Source organism: Polypterus senegalus, chromosome 18 (genome assembly GCF_016835505.1).
Source record: "Polypterus senegalus isolate Bchr_013 chromosome 18, ASM1683550v1, whole genome shotgun sequence".
Classification (NCBI taxonomy): Eukaryota; Metazoa; Chordata; class Cladistia; order Polypteriformes; family Polypteridae; genus Polypterus; species Polypterus senegalus.
Window position 1 is genome coordinate 21,441,171 of NC_053171.1, and position 16,533 is coordinate 21,457,703.

At 37.6% G+C, this 16,533-nt stretch overlaps 1 protein-coding gene across 2 annotated transcripts in view; it reads right to left on the reverse strand.

Annotated features, from left to right (window-relative positions):
* Window positions 1-16,533, reverse strand: part of smek1 (SMEK homolog 1, suppressor of mek1 (Dictyostelium)) — a 66,700-nt gene that overhangs the window by 16,154 nt on the left and 34,013 nt on the right. The window contains exons 7-11 of one of the 2 annotated variants that reach the window (XM_039742107.1): window positions 10,839-10,955; window positions 8,167-8,298; window positions 1,249-1,351; window positions 518-676; window positions 258-427 (exon numbers count right to left, since the gene is read on the reverse strand). In XM_039742107.1, coding sequence (XP_039598041.1) covers window positions 258-427; window positions 518-676; window positions 1,249-1,351; window positions 8,167-8,298; window positions 10,839-10,955 — 681 coding nt within the window. Of the gene's footprint in view, window positions 1-257; window positions 428-517; window positions 677-1,227; window positions 1,352-8,166; window positions 8,299-10,838; window positions 10,956-16,533 lie in introns of both variants that reach the window. The other variant, XM_039742106.1, reaches the window with a different exon arrangement.

Here is a 16,533-nt window from a genome sequence, read left to right on the forward strand (position 1 = left end):
TTTAGGAATACATTTCAAAACACTAATTATTAATACTAATTTATTATGAAAGACTATTATACTTCACAAACTGGAAAAATCCAAAGACTTCATCAGGTATAAAGCTTTGCAGAGACTGCGGAGCACATTCAATTTGTCTCTCCATTTCTGCACTGTCCAAAGGACTGACAGAATGTAAAGCATAATACACTGCTTAGAATGGCTCCTACTTTTTTACTAACTATTAAGTAATAAAACAAAAAGCAGCCAATACTTACCACTCTAATGTATTCAAACATTTCGATAATGGCCGAGTTCATCAAGTTATAACGAGATCCATTGTTGAGAAAGGCTTTGATTACTGGTTCAAATAAGAAGTTTCTCATTATGTAACGGTTGTAAAACTCATCTTTTAGACCAACAATTTTTCGCATGAATCGAAGTGCACCTGGTGGAGGTAAAAGGAAGCAATATTAAGCCAATTAGTTATTTTACTGCAAAAGACATGAGTGTTTGCCGATTGCAGTGTCATACATACACAGTGCAAGAAAAGCATGTCTGGAAGCCATTAACACCAGAACTCTTCTGAGGATATCCTTATTAATAATGTAATTCTTGATATGGTATGTATGATGTTCTACACAGAATGTCAGCAACTCCAATATTAAGGCCAATAGCTGAGACGTTTGGAAATCATCTGCAGGAAAATTGACAAAAAATTAGAAATATGAAGAACTGCACAAACTTGTGGAAACAAACTGGACATTCTTTGAATATTAAAACTATTTACAAGCCTTCCACTTTACATTAGATATGCAGTAACATGCACTAAAGATACCTATATGTACCCTGATGTATCACAAACACCACTCTCTCGAAACAGAATGCAATTTTAAATGTATCAAAAAGAAAAATTACATTGGGTGGATTTAACACAAGACTTGGAAACAGCCAAAAAGCAAAATTTATATATAGTATTTTACATGTACTAGTCAAAATAACGTAAAGTCACTTATAACCATTTAATTCTTTATTCCACAGATATTAAACTATTAAATCAAACTAAACACTGAGTAAAATATCTGGAAGTAAAAACTAGAACTTAAATATTTCTTAAGTGTAATGGAAATGTACATATACAGATTTCTGAACATCACACATCTGTAAAGAGGACACAGGTTTACACTAAATTACAACTTAAAACACGGTATGCATTGCGCAACAAAATTATATGAATAATGTACTGACCATTGTTTGCTGTAGTCTCACCTTTACTGGGCTTCTCCTCTGTCGTATTTGCCAGCAAGGGGGCAGTGAGAACATGCATACAGTGTTTGTAAAAGAAGCTCAGAAACTCTGTCTTTTCAGTTTTCTATGAAAACAAAAAAATAAAAACTCAAAGAGAACCATCACCAACAAAACTATAATCAAAATTTCTGTTATCACTCAAAAGTAAAGAAATATGTTGCATTTTTAATGCCAGATATAAAACTGGGATAGAAAAAAAAAAGCCTTGATTCATAATAAATTAAAAAAAAAAAAAACAGCCCTCACCCAAGGGGTTGTTTGGGTTATTCTCTCTGGTTGCTTTGAATCATATACTAAAGAAACAAGTTAATTTTAGCATTTTCCAGAGCACTCAATGTTTAATTTTAATACACATTTTTCAACAAAAACCCTTCTTATAAATTTTACACTATGTACTTATTTGCTTGAATGCATTATTTGTCACTTTCAAATATCATCACAGAGAAGCTTACAAAAGAAGGTTAAAGAGGAAATATACACATCTGAAAATAAAAAAACCTTAGAATTGGCTAAATAGCAGCATAAGTAATTAAACCTATTTTGATGTAGGCATGTTCAGAAGAAGGGTTCTGAAAAAATAATTTACTTGTATCTGTTCTTCACTCACAATGACAAGCGTGGAAAGAGTTTTAAACTTGACCAGTGTGTGCAGGGAATGTACAGTCCAGTGAAAACAGTGACAGGTACAAAAAGCAATTACCACCTAGAGACAAAATGTGCCTGCAGCGGTCTAGCTCTAAACAGTCAGATTGAAAATTGCTTGTGTATGTTAAAACTCGGTATGAGAAAACTATAAAGAAAAAGCTAAATAATTCGAAAAAGCAAAATAATTCAACTATTATTCTGTATTCAGAAAGAACTACTTACAGAAATCACTAGAACAAGTAAATATCAAATTGCAAAGGGAAGCCGCTGTAGTTATTGTTGACAATGCAGCTAGACAAAATCAAACACAACTATAGACAGTCTTCTCCCCTTTCACTGCCAACTCTGAAACACCCAGACAGGCTAAATTTCTATGCACCATGCAGCCTCCACTGTAAAGCACCTGTGCAGTGAAAGCTTTTTTTTTAATTTATAGAAAGCATTTAACTAGAACATAGCTTAAGGAAATGCATACCGTTTACGCTCCAACAGAAGCCCCCGGCGTTTGTTTGCAAAACTAGCCTCGTCTCCTGGCACTTGAGACCGGCCATTATTAACAAAACCCTTCAAAACGCAATACTTTTTAGCACGTGTCGGCACAGGTAGGTACACAAAAATATCAGCTAATATTACAAACAGCTACTTCATTTGAATTTCACATGCTGAATAAGACTGTTAAAGATAAATGGCAATGTCTTTCTGTAACTTTCACTGTTATTCGTCGTCCAAATCTGCAATGACGGCTTCCAGGTTTGTCACGACGCTTTGAATTCTTGCCGCCGACAATTTTTCTCTTCCTTCAAAACACGGCCGATTTTCTTTGAGGCAATGAATTAATGAATCCTCACTGCCGTCAGTAGAATTGGTGATGCCACAATTTTTGAAAGATTCCCGAATCATTTGATTTGAGATTTCATCCCATGCAGACATGATCCATGTCACCATCAGACGTCGCGAAGGTGTGCGCAAATTTCCGCATTCGTGTGAGTTCTTTGTCATAGACACCTGCCACCCAATTTATAGAGAATGTTGTGATCTTGTCCTTGAAAGATTTGTTCCATGAAACGTCTGCTGGCTGCACAAATTTTGTGCAACCTCCTGGAACGACTGCTGTGTCCATGTTGTATTTTTTTGAGCTCCCATTTAATGTTTGCACTGGTATTGCAACGATAAAGAGTCTCAAACCAGAAGTCTCTTGTGGAATGAAAATTTCCCACAATCTTTTTGTAGCCTTTGGATTGTGAGATCTTCATTCATCCATCCGTTTTGGAAACACATTATGACGGCTCCTTGAAGTTGAACGTTTTGCTGCAACCTTGTCACTTCTCGTATTCCGCGTTTAAATACGATGAACGGCTTCATCTTGGTTCCATCACCCTTGGTCGCAAGAACCAATGTAAAATGATCTCTCTCTCTCTCATGACCAGTAGTTTTGATAGAGACTGTTTTTGCTCCGCTGGGATGAATGGTTGTCTCACCAGCATGTCAAACCAAACAGACGTCTCAACCATTCCAATAATGTTGCATTCTCGGATACCTTTGGTCATCCGCAACCGAGAAATCCACATCACAAAAGAAACAAATTTGTCAATCAGTAAATCTGGATCTTTTTGAAGCACAGTTGCTTTTCATCTGAGAGATAACGAATTACGCTCCATTAATTTTTGCAACCAGCCGAAACTCATAACAAAAGTCTCTTTTCTCTTGGATTCATCGATCTCGGTATTGAAAATCAAGTTTCGCTCGTTCACAAATCATCTTTCTGGAAATGCAGTTGGATTTTCGCCACTGCTTGAGAATCCAGGACAATACACGGTCTTCAAGTTCTTCAGTAACTTTCGTGGTTCCTCCTCCTTCTAACCGCTTTCTGCTTGCATCTTTGTCCTCTTTCGCCGACACAAGACTCTCAATATTGTTTCTTCCACTCTCTGATTCTTTTCGGATCAACACAATAATGATGAGTGGCCGCTTCACCAGAAGTTTCTTTCGCGTATTCCACCACACTAATCTTAAAGGCAATGTCAAAAGACCGTTTCGGCTGCATTTTGGAAGGCAATGAAACCGATATATTCGTATTTCTTATATATGCAACGTGCCGACATGCACATGTATTACACACGTCTATAAAGATACAGACACAATGTACGTTAGTAGGCAAATATCAAATACCCGGTTACTGTTAGAGATCGGCTACTATTAGGCCGTGTCCCCTCTGAAGCCCAGCTCTTAGTAAAGTCCGGCAACAATAAGAGACTTGGCGTTTATTGGAGCATATATGGTATATGCCCTCCGTTCTCAGCTTCAAGGAGAAAAATAACTGCTGAAAGCACCTACAGTAAGCGAAACAGGTGTCCGTTTAAATTCACACACACAGACTAGAAAGGTGCCCCTTGCCCCAGAGAACTATTTGAAATAATACATTTAAACAATTACACTTTTTAAATTTAATTACTTGTGCATTTTTACTCATTTAATCAGCACATTAGGTGTACAGGCAATTAGTCAAAGTAAGCAGAATATATACTTTACTAGCAAAATACCCATGCTTCGCAGCAGCGAAGTACTGCCTTAAAATTTTTATTAAGAAGAAAAGTAAACCTGAGGTTTTTTGACGCGGAAGGAGAACTTCAGTGATGTCAGTCCATTTAGGATTGCAAGTAAATGTGATGAATAAGTCAGGGCGGCCATAATGATGTACGTATGTCATTGCGTCTTGTGTACGCTCGTGCATATAGCGAGGTCCTCCAGAGAACGACGATGGTAATATCACAGCTTGACCAAATTCCCTTAAATTTGTTGTTTTTGTCAATAACATCTTTCAAGTTAATTTTCAGCTCATAGTTTCTTCTGATTTAGTCTTATATAATTTAGTCTTTCGGATTAAATTTTTGCGTACATATCAACTAAAAACTGATTTAATAAAGTTAGGAAGAAAAGGATACTATTATCATGATGTTTTCTGATCATAAGCCGATATGAATAGAAGTTTGCTGCAGAGATGGTTTTCTTCATAGGTAACTTACTGGTAGCATGAACCTGAGGTATAGACACAGAATAACCGTCTTCACAATAGCAGAATATGAGGGGATATTGAAGTGCATCATAGGATCTGTGGGTTTCCTTAATGCGTTGCAGTTTATTGTCTCTGCTTTTCAACGTTTGCCCAACGATGATAACACCAACTTGACGTACTGCAGGTTTATTAAACCTGCCTTTGTGTGCATTTAATGGTTTTTTGTCAGCGTGAATGACAACTTTGAAGTCTTTGTCTTCATCTGAAATACTGTCGAAGTCTTGGATGTAAGTGTTACAATCATGCAGCATTTTTTGTAATTGCTGCACCAGGGGCATGTTAATTCCAGAAACATTAGCACACCGCATTTGTGATTCGTTTTCATCGTCCCCAACGAAATAAATTTGCAAAAATGTGTTCCTCAGTCGGCATAAGTAAAAGACTGCCAAATAAGTGATACGCTTGTCCCTGGATTTTAAATGAAGGCATAAAATTTCCCTCAACGATTCAGTAAGCACCAAATGACATTTGAAATGTGTTGCTGTACTTTCGAATGTTGTTCAAGAAATGCTCACTTTGAGGATGTTCGCCATTTAACAGGCCCTTAAGAAGGTCAGGAAGCTTATGTAAAGGAGTGAGAGAGACTTTAACACCGTTACAGCACAAGCCAGGAGACTCTCATTTCCACCTATGAGCTTGACAATACTCATAGTCAACATCCATGGATCCAATGTGTACTGTTTTGTCAGATTCATAATGTATATTTGGGTCATACGCAAATCCACAATCGGCTTTTTTGAGCCAAACCTGTCGTTTTCATATGAGCCACTTTTCATTACTGGGATCGTACCTAGAAACAGAAGCTCTATTAACTTGTGGATTTGCCTGCGAGTATTTAGCGACAGCGTTGTCTATTAACTTGTGGATTTTTCTGCGAGTATTTGGCGGCAGCGTCACAAAGTTGTTTCCGTCTAGCTGCATCATGACGTCTGACACGCCTCCTTTTTACTGTTTTCTCATAGCTTGGATTGCTGCGGTCATAATCGGTTTGAGTTTCATGGTAATTTTTTAAATAACGTTAGTATTTGCAGGACTATCAAGCGTTGTAAGCATACAACCAGTTTCATCGATAACTTCACTTCCAGCTTTTGAGAGTTTAAACATTCATAAACATCAAAGTGTCCACTACTCAAATTGTCACCTGTGAATCCAAGATGTTTAAGAGGCATTGGTGGTTGCCCAAAGGTATAAAATATTTGGCCATTTCGGTATTATTGAAAGCAACAACCGAACAATTCAGCGGCAGCCATCAACTCACATGTAGAACAATAGGTGAAGGGCTTAAGCATTTCACTCTTATAGTGCTCCTGTGTTGTATAATTATCTCCTGTACCGTCATCAGTTCACACCTTGAACCTGTCCCAGTCATTCAATACATAAGACACAATGTTCCTCCGGATATCAAGAGTGAGCCTGATATGGCCGTGCAATATGTAACACAGAGAATGGAAAAGGCAGGCGCCACTCCGGGCATGGAAACCACTCAGTAAGTGACAGTAGTTTGATCGATGGTGATCACCTCGATAAACATGTTAATGGGGGTACGGTTGGCTGAACAATGTAAACTAAGTCTAAAATACCTACACAATAACTATAATCATAATAAGCAAACAATAAAACAGCGGAGAAGCCGTGGATTAAATAAAAAGGCTGCAGTTATCAGCAGGGAGACGTGAATACCGTGTCAAAGCAAGGAAGGTAATGAAAATACCAGAGCGATGGACGGCCTTATATAGGTAGGCAGTCAACTACATGAGAGATGTGGGAATGGGGGACTCAACGCCGCCTCACACGGTGACCAACCTGCAGGCTATGGACGTATATATGTACGGAAGTAGGAATCAGTTAGCGTTGGGAACCCGCGTACCAAATTTCTTGAAGATGGGCCCATAAGTTGGAATGAAACCTGCTTAACTTTTGTAAGTAAGCTGCAAGGAATGAGCCTGCCAAATTTCAGCCTTTACCTGCACGGGAAATTGGAGAATTAGTGATGAGTGAGGACTTTGCCTTTAATTAGTATAGATTTACACACACAAATTTTACATATACATACATACATACACACACACAAATAAACTAAACTAAACTATATATATGAACTACACGCGGTGGCACAGCGTAAAGGGACTTCGTCTCTGACACCGACGTCTGATCCCCGCAAGGGGAGCAGTGGAGTGTGTATGCCTGATGAGCCCAATATAAGGGCGAAACACGTGTTGTGTACTCTTTGCATTATCTGACAGTAAACTATGCCATCCATCTATCCATAACCTTGTTGAAATAAAGAAAAACTATTTTTTAAAGCAAAATATGTAAATTGTAACTGATGGATCAGTTGAAAGCTCAATTACATACGTATATATTCATGTTGCTATCATAATATACCGATGATGTTTAATATTCTAATCTCTCTTGCCATGCACAGTCAGAGCTTTTTTTCTTTCAACTGTTTATGCAGATAAAATATACTGTGCTAAACACTACATTTAGCACAGATAAAAATTTTGCACATTCAATTAAGGGGAATTACAAAACAAATTTGCTTTACTATATTATGTTAAAGCAATTAAATGTAGAACAGAGACGACTCGAATGCAGCCATATACCAGACTTGGCTCAGAATGTGCCTAAATGTTTAAATTTATTTTACAAAATGACTGAATTTTGGAGCCTGCTTATACAACGTGGCCCAAAGCAGTAAGGTTAAATTCTTTCTATTGCCAAAGTGCATAAAATAGAGTAAAACCTTTGACTTCATAACTGGAAAAACGTCAATTGAATGTTTCTTTGCTGTTTGCAGGAAAGCACAAAAGCCATAGACCACCAAATTTCCACAAATGGGGAGAAGAGGAAAAAAAAAAACACAACTCTTAAACAAACCCATACTGCATCTTCACAGACAGACATTTATACACCACCACTACAATGTAACAATCTTCCAAATAACATTTTTTTCCCCAAAAAACACATCTCCACTGATTCTGGGAAAGGGAGGGTTTTGCAGGGAACTGAAAAAAGTAGCAATACTTGCATTTGAAAACCTCAATGCCTATTAAAGTAAGACAAACTAAACAAATAACTTGAAAAATCTAGATATTTAGCAAAAACATTTACAATGGTACAGCTCTGCAGTAAGACAAAGCTTATGATTTTCTACTTACATTGGCTGTAGCTAACATGTTTTCTGGGTCAACTAAAGTGCGAAGAAGACCCATTAGCTGAACTGCACCCCCAAGCTCTGGATCAGTATCACAGATCATATGTTCAATTATAAGATTGATCAGAAGAATATCCTAGAAAACAGATTTTGAAATTAAAATAGGTCAAAAGCTGGAACAATAAAACAGCTAGCCAATAAAAATGTTTTGAAATTAAACAAGGACACAAACAGGGAGAGAATGGCTCATCTGAAAACCAGCTTGCAGAGATACTGAAAATATTTTTAAACCAGCCTTTCAACAATTACCTTGAAATATCACACCATTTTTATGAGAAACAATAACCTGAATCTAAGTATCTATCAGGTTAGCAAAATGCTTTTAATAATGAATTTTTTTTTTAACAAATAATTTGTTAAATTAAATAAATTTAACAAATAAGCACACAAGCTAATCTGATTTGGAGAATATTAACTAAAATTATCGTTAGGTTACAGCCACATCAACACATGGTTAGTGTGCAATACACACAGGCATACAAGCAGCAACTAGGTATGAAAACAATTTCCTTTTAATGCAAGGAAGGTAACTAAAAGGAATTCACTCAGTTTAGCATTAGTTTATGTATGTCCAGCTTTTCTCTATTGTTAAACTACTGCCAGAATCTCCCAAAACTCTGTTCCTCCCTCTTTACCTATTTATCATGGGCACTCAGTCTACCTTTAAAAGGCCGATACTGATCACAGACTTCACCGAGCACAGCAACTAAAATTACTTTAAAACAGTGGCTGGAAAGATCGGTTTGTGTGATCTGCCAAAAAAAAAAAAAAGTGAATTGGCAGCCAATCAACTGGAGCACTCCATATCCTTGTCAAGTTTGGGGTGAAAATATTTTTTATTATCCCTACCATACAAAATAAAGAAACACTGAGCTCCAACATATATTCCACATGTTGGAATGTATTTTATTAAATTAGTTGACGTACATTTGTTAAACGGATGCATCCAGAGAGAGAGAAAATGCATACAGCATGTTGCCAAACCCAATACACAATGAACCCCCTCAATACCGCAAATCAGGACCCGAGCACAGCCATACAACAGGTGACATCTCAGTACCACACTAGTTTAACAGGAGTGGAATAGTTACAGTTTAATAATAAACTCTCACCAACCCACAAAACTGGATGCAGGTCACCCATGCAACATTAAATTACACATTAGTTTACCATTTTAAATGTAACTTGTGCAGGATCAGTTTAACTTGTATATTTTCCTCTTTTACTGGTCCAACAAAACTTCCTAATACATGTTGGTGAAACACAGCAAAGTCACATGTGTGGCAGAAACTTGCGCCTGAAAGTGCAGCCTGCACAGGCAAAAGCTTCAGCAAACTTCTCCCACATCAATTCACATCTGCTACTTGAAGTCATTCCAGCCCAGGAAACGGAATTTACTTTTACAATTACAAAGATGTTTCACAAGCAAAGAAAGCATACACTTATCTATACAATTATCTAGAATTTAATGAAATGGGAAAAGAGCTCTAAGTTTTGTTTTGCATACAGTGAATAAACATACTCCAAACTTATTATACTTAAAACAACTTAGCACCTGTATTATTGTGAGAATACAACGATCAATATTTCTCCCCCACAAGAATTTATTGGCAAAGCACCATAAGCACATGCTATCTATTTCTTTGAACTGTTCCTATTCTGGTGTGGAATTATTGTATAACATACATCGTTAACTCTAAAAACAAGAATTTGGTGCTCAAGTTTGAATTTATTTTCGATTTTCTAAAATCCACATAGGGTCAAAATTTTATATGTATTTATTTTTTTAGTTGAATGTCCCTTAGCAAATTACACCTCAACCAGACACTTTTGGTATCCATCACCAAGCTTCAGGCATAATTCTGGCTGGATATTTGACCACTAATTTGTTGGTTTCCTAGCACAGACACAACTTTCAAGAACAGTACACAAATTTTCAAAAGGGTGGAGGTCTGGGCTTTGGGGAGGCCATTCTAAAAACTTAATGTTAGTCTGCTTTATCCATTCCACAAGCAGTTTGATGTGCATCTGGGATCATTGTCCTGCTGGAAAACCCAGTTGCATCCAAGTGGCAGCGGTGTAGCTGTTGATATGAGATTGTTAAAGAATCTGGAGCTAGTCCTCCATTATTCTATCTACTTTGTCTATGAGTAAACTTCTGACCACAACTGTACACTTATGCTCACTTTTCACAGGATAAAAATCTGACCTGTGAACAAAGATAATCTTAGCTATCAAGTGATAATGCTAATACCCAGCCTTCACTTGGAGTTGTCTCTGTAGCAGTCTTTATGGCAGATTGTAAAGCTAATGAAGAGTCCCAGATAAGGATGGAATATGGTATTTTAATGGGAAGGGATTAAACTTTAAATATAATAGTAAGCAAATGAATGATGTTATACATGCTTTAAAACATCTTTACAGTCACTGTATGTCAGTATTTCAAAGTGAACTGCATGGAGTATAATAAGGGGTAATTGCTCAATGATCTTCATTCTAAAAACCACAATAAATATTTCCTATAATCTAGAAACCACATAACTTTATTAAAAGCAACATATACATATTAAAAAAAAATAAAATAAAGCATTTAGAATAACTGAGAACACCACTTACATCATCATTTTGCTGCGCTTCCTGCATTACAAATTCTCGTACCATTGATGGGTTGTACTCAACCAAATAAGAGAAAATATCAGTGGCCGCACTACGAACTTGGATATCATCCATTCCCTGGGAGTGAGGGGGAAACAAAAAGGACACAAATTACAATTTAAGTAAACATACAAGTTATACACAATGACAATGAAGATTCAATGTAATTTACACAATTCATACTAATGTATATTCTGGGACATGGAGTGCTTTTAGCTTTAAGAAAAACAGCCAATTGTCATTCACCTCTGAAAATATGTGAACAATTTGGTTACGAAAAGTTAATAACTAAATGATAAATTAATGCATTCATTACTTGGGTGACACCTTAATCCAAATCAACATACAAGATCAGGATTACAACACTTTTTTGTTTTGTTTTAGTCTAAATACAACCAGACAAAGAAACTTCATCAGGTCTCCAAGGTGATGTGAAGGAAGAAAACCAAATACCCTTGTATAAGGTCCAAAGATTTAGCCACTAGACCACAGTGTCTGCATGGCTTTAACTAGAGAAGAAACATTTTTCCTAAAAGGACTTTTTCCAATGCATTAAAGTCACTGGCTTTCCTACACACTCAAAAATGCACTACAATTTAAAAAAAATGCACATTTGACTTCTGTTTTGTGCACTATCTATACTCTTACATGTGCTTAAATACATGCGCTAAAGGTAAGGTATAAGCAGGGCTGTGGAGTCGGAGTCAAGGAGTCGGAGACAATTTTGGGTACCTGGAGTCGGAGTCGGCAAAAAGTTAACCGACTCCGACTCCTACTAAATTTAAATGGGAATTAAAAAAGTAAGTTGAAATGTCCCAATTCACAAACAGTCATAATGAACTACTTCTCTGCTGTAAGAATAAAGCCCAATGCATGCAGTGCATAAATGTTACCACAAAACGAACATGTCAAGTAACCATGAAGCATGCTTTTCATTGACTGTATGCGTCACTATATGGGATGTAATGCACAGGTAAGGTGCGGCACCGCTCTCCATTGTGTCGTGTTCCACTGTTACAGGGAACTGAGAAACCTAGCCTAAAGGCCCCCATACATTTATAAATGCACTGCCGATTTTTCGACCACTCAACGAGTCATCACGTGTCAAACGCCTGAAAAATCATCTGGTGTGTTTTCAGCTCCGTCAGTTCCCCTTCGCTATGCGCTAGTAAAGGGGGCCAAAGGAGCCGAGAACACAGATCTCCATACCTGTCTCCAACAGAGGCTCGTTCTGCTGATCAGCTGGCCGGTGAGTGACACAATGCACTAAACTTCTGGCTGGCTAACAGAGGAGACAGCCACTGCAGCAGACAGAGGCATCACATTACTTTGGATGGGGGGTGGTCGAGATTTTCGCAAGCTGGATTTGCCGTCCATGTGGACACCCGCAATCTGCGGCCGCCAATCAATTGTGTTTGTCTTTAATCTGGCATTATAGTAGAGTGTTGGCTTCCTAGCCAGTAGTTCTGTGGTGAAATGACATGTATGTTGCCTTCCTTTCCTTCAATGGATGTAGAAAATACATTAGCATAGTATATACATACAGAGGAGTCGGAGGATTTAGAAAATGAGTCGTCGGAGCATTTATCTACCGACTCCACAGCCCTGGGTATAAGGAAGTTGTGTATACTTAAAGCATGTTCCACAACAAGCTAAGTCATTAGTCGTTTTCTAAAAAAGTGAGCAGTCACAAGAAAACCTAGGCACCATTAATGTCAAAAATACACTCATCCACCCTGGACAGCTTTTCTACTATTCTGGCAGCAATGAATCAAAAGAAGCCTTGAATTTTACACAATTGAAATGAAGAAAAAACGCTGAACTTCTAATCTGAAAGTATTGCTTTGTTTCAATCTCCAGTTAGTTCAACTTCAGTTCACACAATAGACATTTAAGGGAACCAGAAAATAATAATAATGTCCTGTAGACATGTCATGGATGTCTTGTTGGGTAGATTTTTTTTAAACCAAGGGAAAAAATCATCATGGTAGGTTAACAGCAGCTACATTTGTGCAACACCACATTTGTAATAATTATCTGATAACTGTTTTTGGAAAGTGTGTGTATCAAGAATGCCATTATCCAATTACTACAAGAGTTCATAGAAAGGACATGTTTCATCTGTACGACCCCTATAGAACACGGCAAGCTCTGCTGAGGGTATACAGTTATGTCCTTCAATTTCATTTTTACATTATACATATTAGATAAGCTTCATTTCAGTATATGATATTGCAGATTTACTCTCCAGTAGATGTAAAGCCTGAGCAATCTCTAAATAGACAGAGAGAGAGAGAGAAAGAGTGGGAAATAACCCATATAACGCCTTGCTCCAAGAGCTGCAGTGTTCACAAAATTGTGTGTCCATAAAGGAAAGGTGGACAAATTATACTTTGATTCATCACCATGCAAGCTGGCCAACATTTGCCCCAGTATAAAAAGACAATCAAGTGAAGCTGCAGCAAAAAGTTAAATAATTCCATTAAAGAGCAGATAAGTACATGCCACCCCACTAATCTGCCAAAGAATAATGAAGTATCTTGGAATTTATCAGTATTGAGATTCAAGCTGTGCACATTTCGCTTGTTTAACATCTGCACTATAAACTTAATGTTTTTTGCAACATATATACCAATTGCTGGAACGCCCCAATTTTGCCTAACCATTTGGAGAGCACTGGTTACTGCTTTCGGGACACGCTTAATCTGTCTCAGTAGGTTTTCTATTCATTCCACCTGATGACCAAAGTGACCAATACTTGCAAGTTGCTTAATGTTTGAATGAGTTTCATGTAATTGAGTATTGATGGTGGGTGGCTTTTCCCTGTCTGTAATCAGAATAATAAAGTTTAATGTCACTGTGCTCTGTGTGAATATTTTAAATCTGCTTTTCTATTCTTTCTACATGTACAGCTAAGCCAGATTTAGTAAAAAGGGGCTCAGCATTTAGAACTGCTAGCCCAAGAATAGGACAAGATAGACAGAGACAAATGGGCAACATGCACTATTTCTGTGTGTTACGAGTAAGCATGCCTCTCTTTGCCTTGTTTGGAATGGCATGATTTACCTAAGGGCCTGCACGTGGAGAAAACAATATAAAAGACAAGGACAGTAGCCAAACACCTCGAAGCTGATGGATGGATGGGGAATATTGTCATCTGGTCCCAAGAACCCTTCCAGCACGGCGACAAAAATGGCAGACTGTATACATCGAGACCCCACCTTGATAAAAAAAAAGTCTTGTTATGGCTTCCTTCCTTAGTCTGTAATGCTGCGTAAATCATCATTAAAGAAAGCCAAGTTATTTTTTCTTATGTGATTTCTTACCGTCGTATCACTAAGGGAGAGGTATTGCCTTTTAATATTATATCTATATAGTTTCGGGTTCCTTAAGATGCTGCAATTGTAAACGAACTTATTCCATCCAGGGAGCTAGTGCCCTCTAGAGGAAAACACTGTCAAATGTATTATATTAAATATGATACTGTATTCCTAAAATGTGTAGAATAATATAGCCTCATCCTTTATGCTTGTGATATTGCCTTTATTAAATGCATGTGTTAGTTGGTTGGAAACGAACACTCCATGCCTAAAAAGTAATCCCTTTAGCAATAACAAAATGACCTGTCAGGTGCAGCAAATTACACTGTCAAAACCCTGTAGTTTCATGCTTATTGGCTCAAGGTTTTTTTGTGTTGCCAATTGTTATTTTGTCACAGGCAAGTTCAATTAATTATTGACCTTGTAAAATCACTCTTATTTTAACCCTTTATTTAAAACATTTAGAATTGAAATGTGCATTTCTGCTTTAAATGTGTACGTCATTGCAAGGAACCACCATGGAGTAATAAGGGAGCACATATACTACAAGAAAGAGCACCGAATATTTGAAAATTATGGTTTCTGTCAAAGTTAGGAGAGTGTTTTGGCAAAATTCTGACCACCTTGTCAGTCAAGAGAAAGGCAAAGGTTTATCAAGAGCATATAAAATGACTGATTCAGAATGGAAAATGCTTAAAAGAATAAGCTACCCATTTCTGTAAAAATCACCAAAATGCACAATAGTGCAGCGTGCCAGAGTAAGCTTGAGCTTTTGAATTGAAGAAATTTCTTGTATAGCCATCACTTACAATGTGAAGCAGGTAATAGATGTTATTTTTCAGTAGACGATTCCTTTAACACAACTAACTGCAACCATCGACTGATCTCCACTGATTTCAAGTGTAACTGCTTATTTAAGTTTTAGCTTGACTTATTTGTGCAGGCTGATATTTTTGTTGTGTTGAGGGTTTAACTGATTCAAGGTGTTTCCATAATTAGTTCCTCTGGAGCAATTTCCCTATAGTCTGGTCCCTTTATGTAGATGAAAACATGGCAATCTCAATCTGATGTGATCCAAATCAACTGGACAAAGACTTTATTTAAAAACTGTGGTGTTGTCACAGTAATAAGCCAACCTTGGAGTGGTTTGCATAAGGTATAAATATGATCAGACATGGGACGTATCTAACACTGGGAAATATTGCTCATAAAGAGCAAAATGTGAATGTGCTGTGGTGGTCACAGTAAGTAGTACAGCATAAAATAACTTAATGACAGTTTTAACCCTAATTCTGATATAATGTACTTGTATATACTTTTCATACTGAAACATTTTTGAAACATATCTATTACTGATAATTCTAACATACATAACTGCATCTTTTACCCATTGAAACACTTGGTTACTCATAGATTTCAGTGTGTATGTATTCACCTTGAATCAAACCAACAAAAGCATAGCTTCATTCTCTCTCTCATGCTTCTAAGCAGTTATTAAAAAAATAAAAAAAAAAACATAGCTTCTTGGATCCCTTATTGTTTGCATTGACTCTCCAAATTTTCCTAGGCTAACTTATTACACACAGTTCGCATAAAAAAAACAAAATCACATTTTGCATTTCCTTTCATACACACTTTGATTTACAGTACAGTCAACCCTCGTTTATCGCGGTTAATCCGTTCCAGACTCTGCCGTTCACTTAAAATTCACTTATTTATAAATTGAATATTTTTGCAGTTACAGCATAGAAAACCTGTTTACGATCTTCTAAATACATTTTCTAGCATTATTAGAGCCATCTAGACATGAAATAACACCCTTTAGTCAAATGTTTAAACCGTGCTCCATGACAAGACAGAGATGACAGTTCCGTCTCACAATTAAAAGAATGCAAACATATCTTCCTCTTCAAAGTGTGCGTCAGGAGCACAGAATGTCAGAGAGAGAGAGAGAGAAGCAAACAATTAAAAATCAATAGGGCTTTTAAGTATGTGAGGCACCGCCGTACAAAGCATCTACAAGGAAGGCAGCAATGTGAAGGTATTCTTTCAGCATTTTGTAGAGGAGCATCCGTATCCTCTAGGCCGGGGGTCGGCAACCCGCGGCTCCAGAGCCGCATGCGGCTCTTTTTCACCTTTGCCGCGGCTCCGGTAGTGTGTCACGCGGGCCGGAGTCTTTCAGTGGCTGCGGCGCGCTCCTGAAGAATGGGAGGCGCCGCCTTACCTGTCAGGCTGCTCGCCGGAGGATGACGTGTGCTGCCGCTGGCTGGCAGCCTATCAGAGAGGCCGCCAGACCGGTGCAGGCGTCATCGCGCCGCCAGACTGCCGCTGCGCTG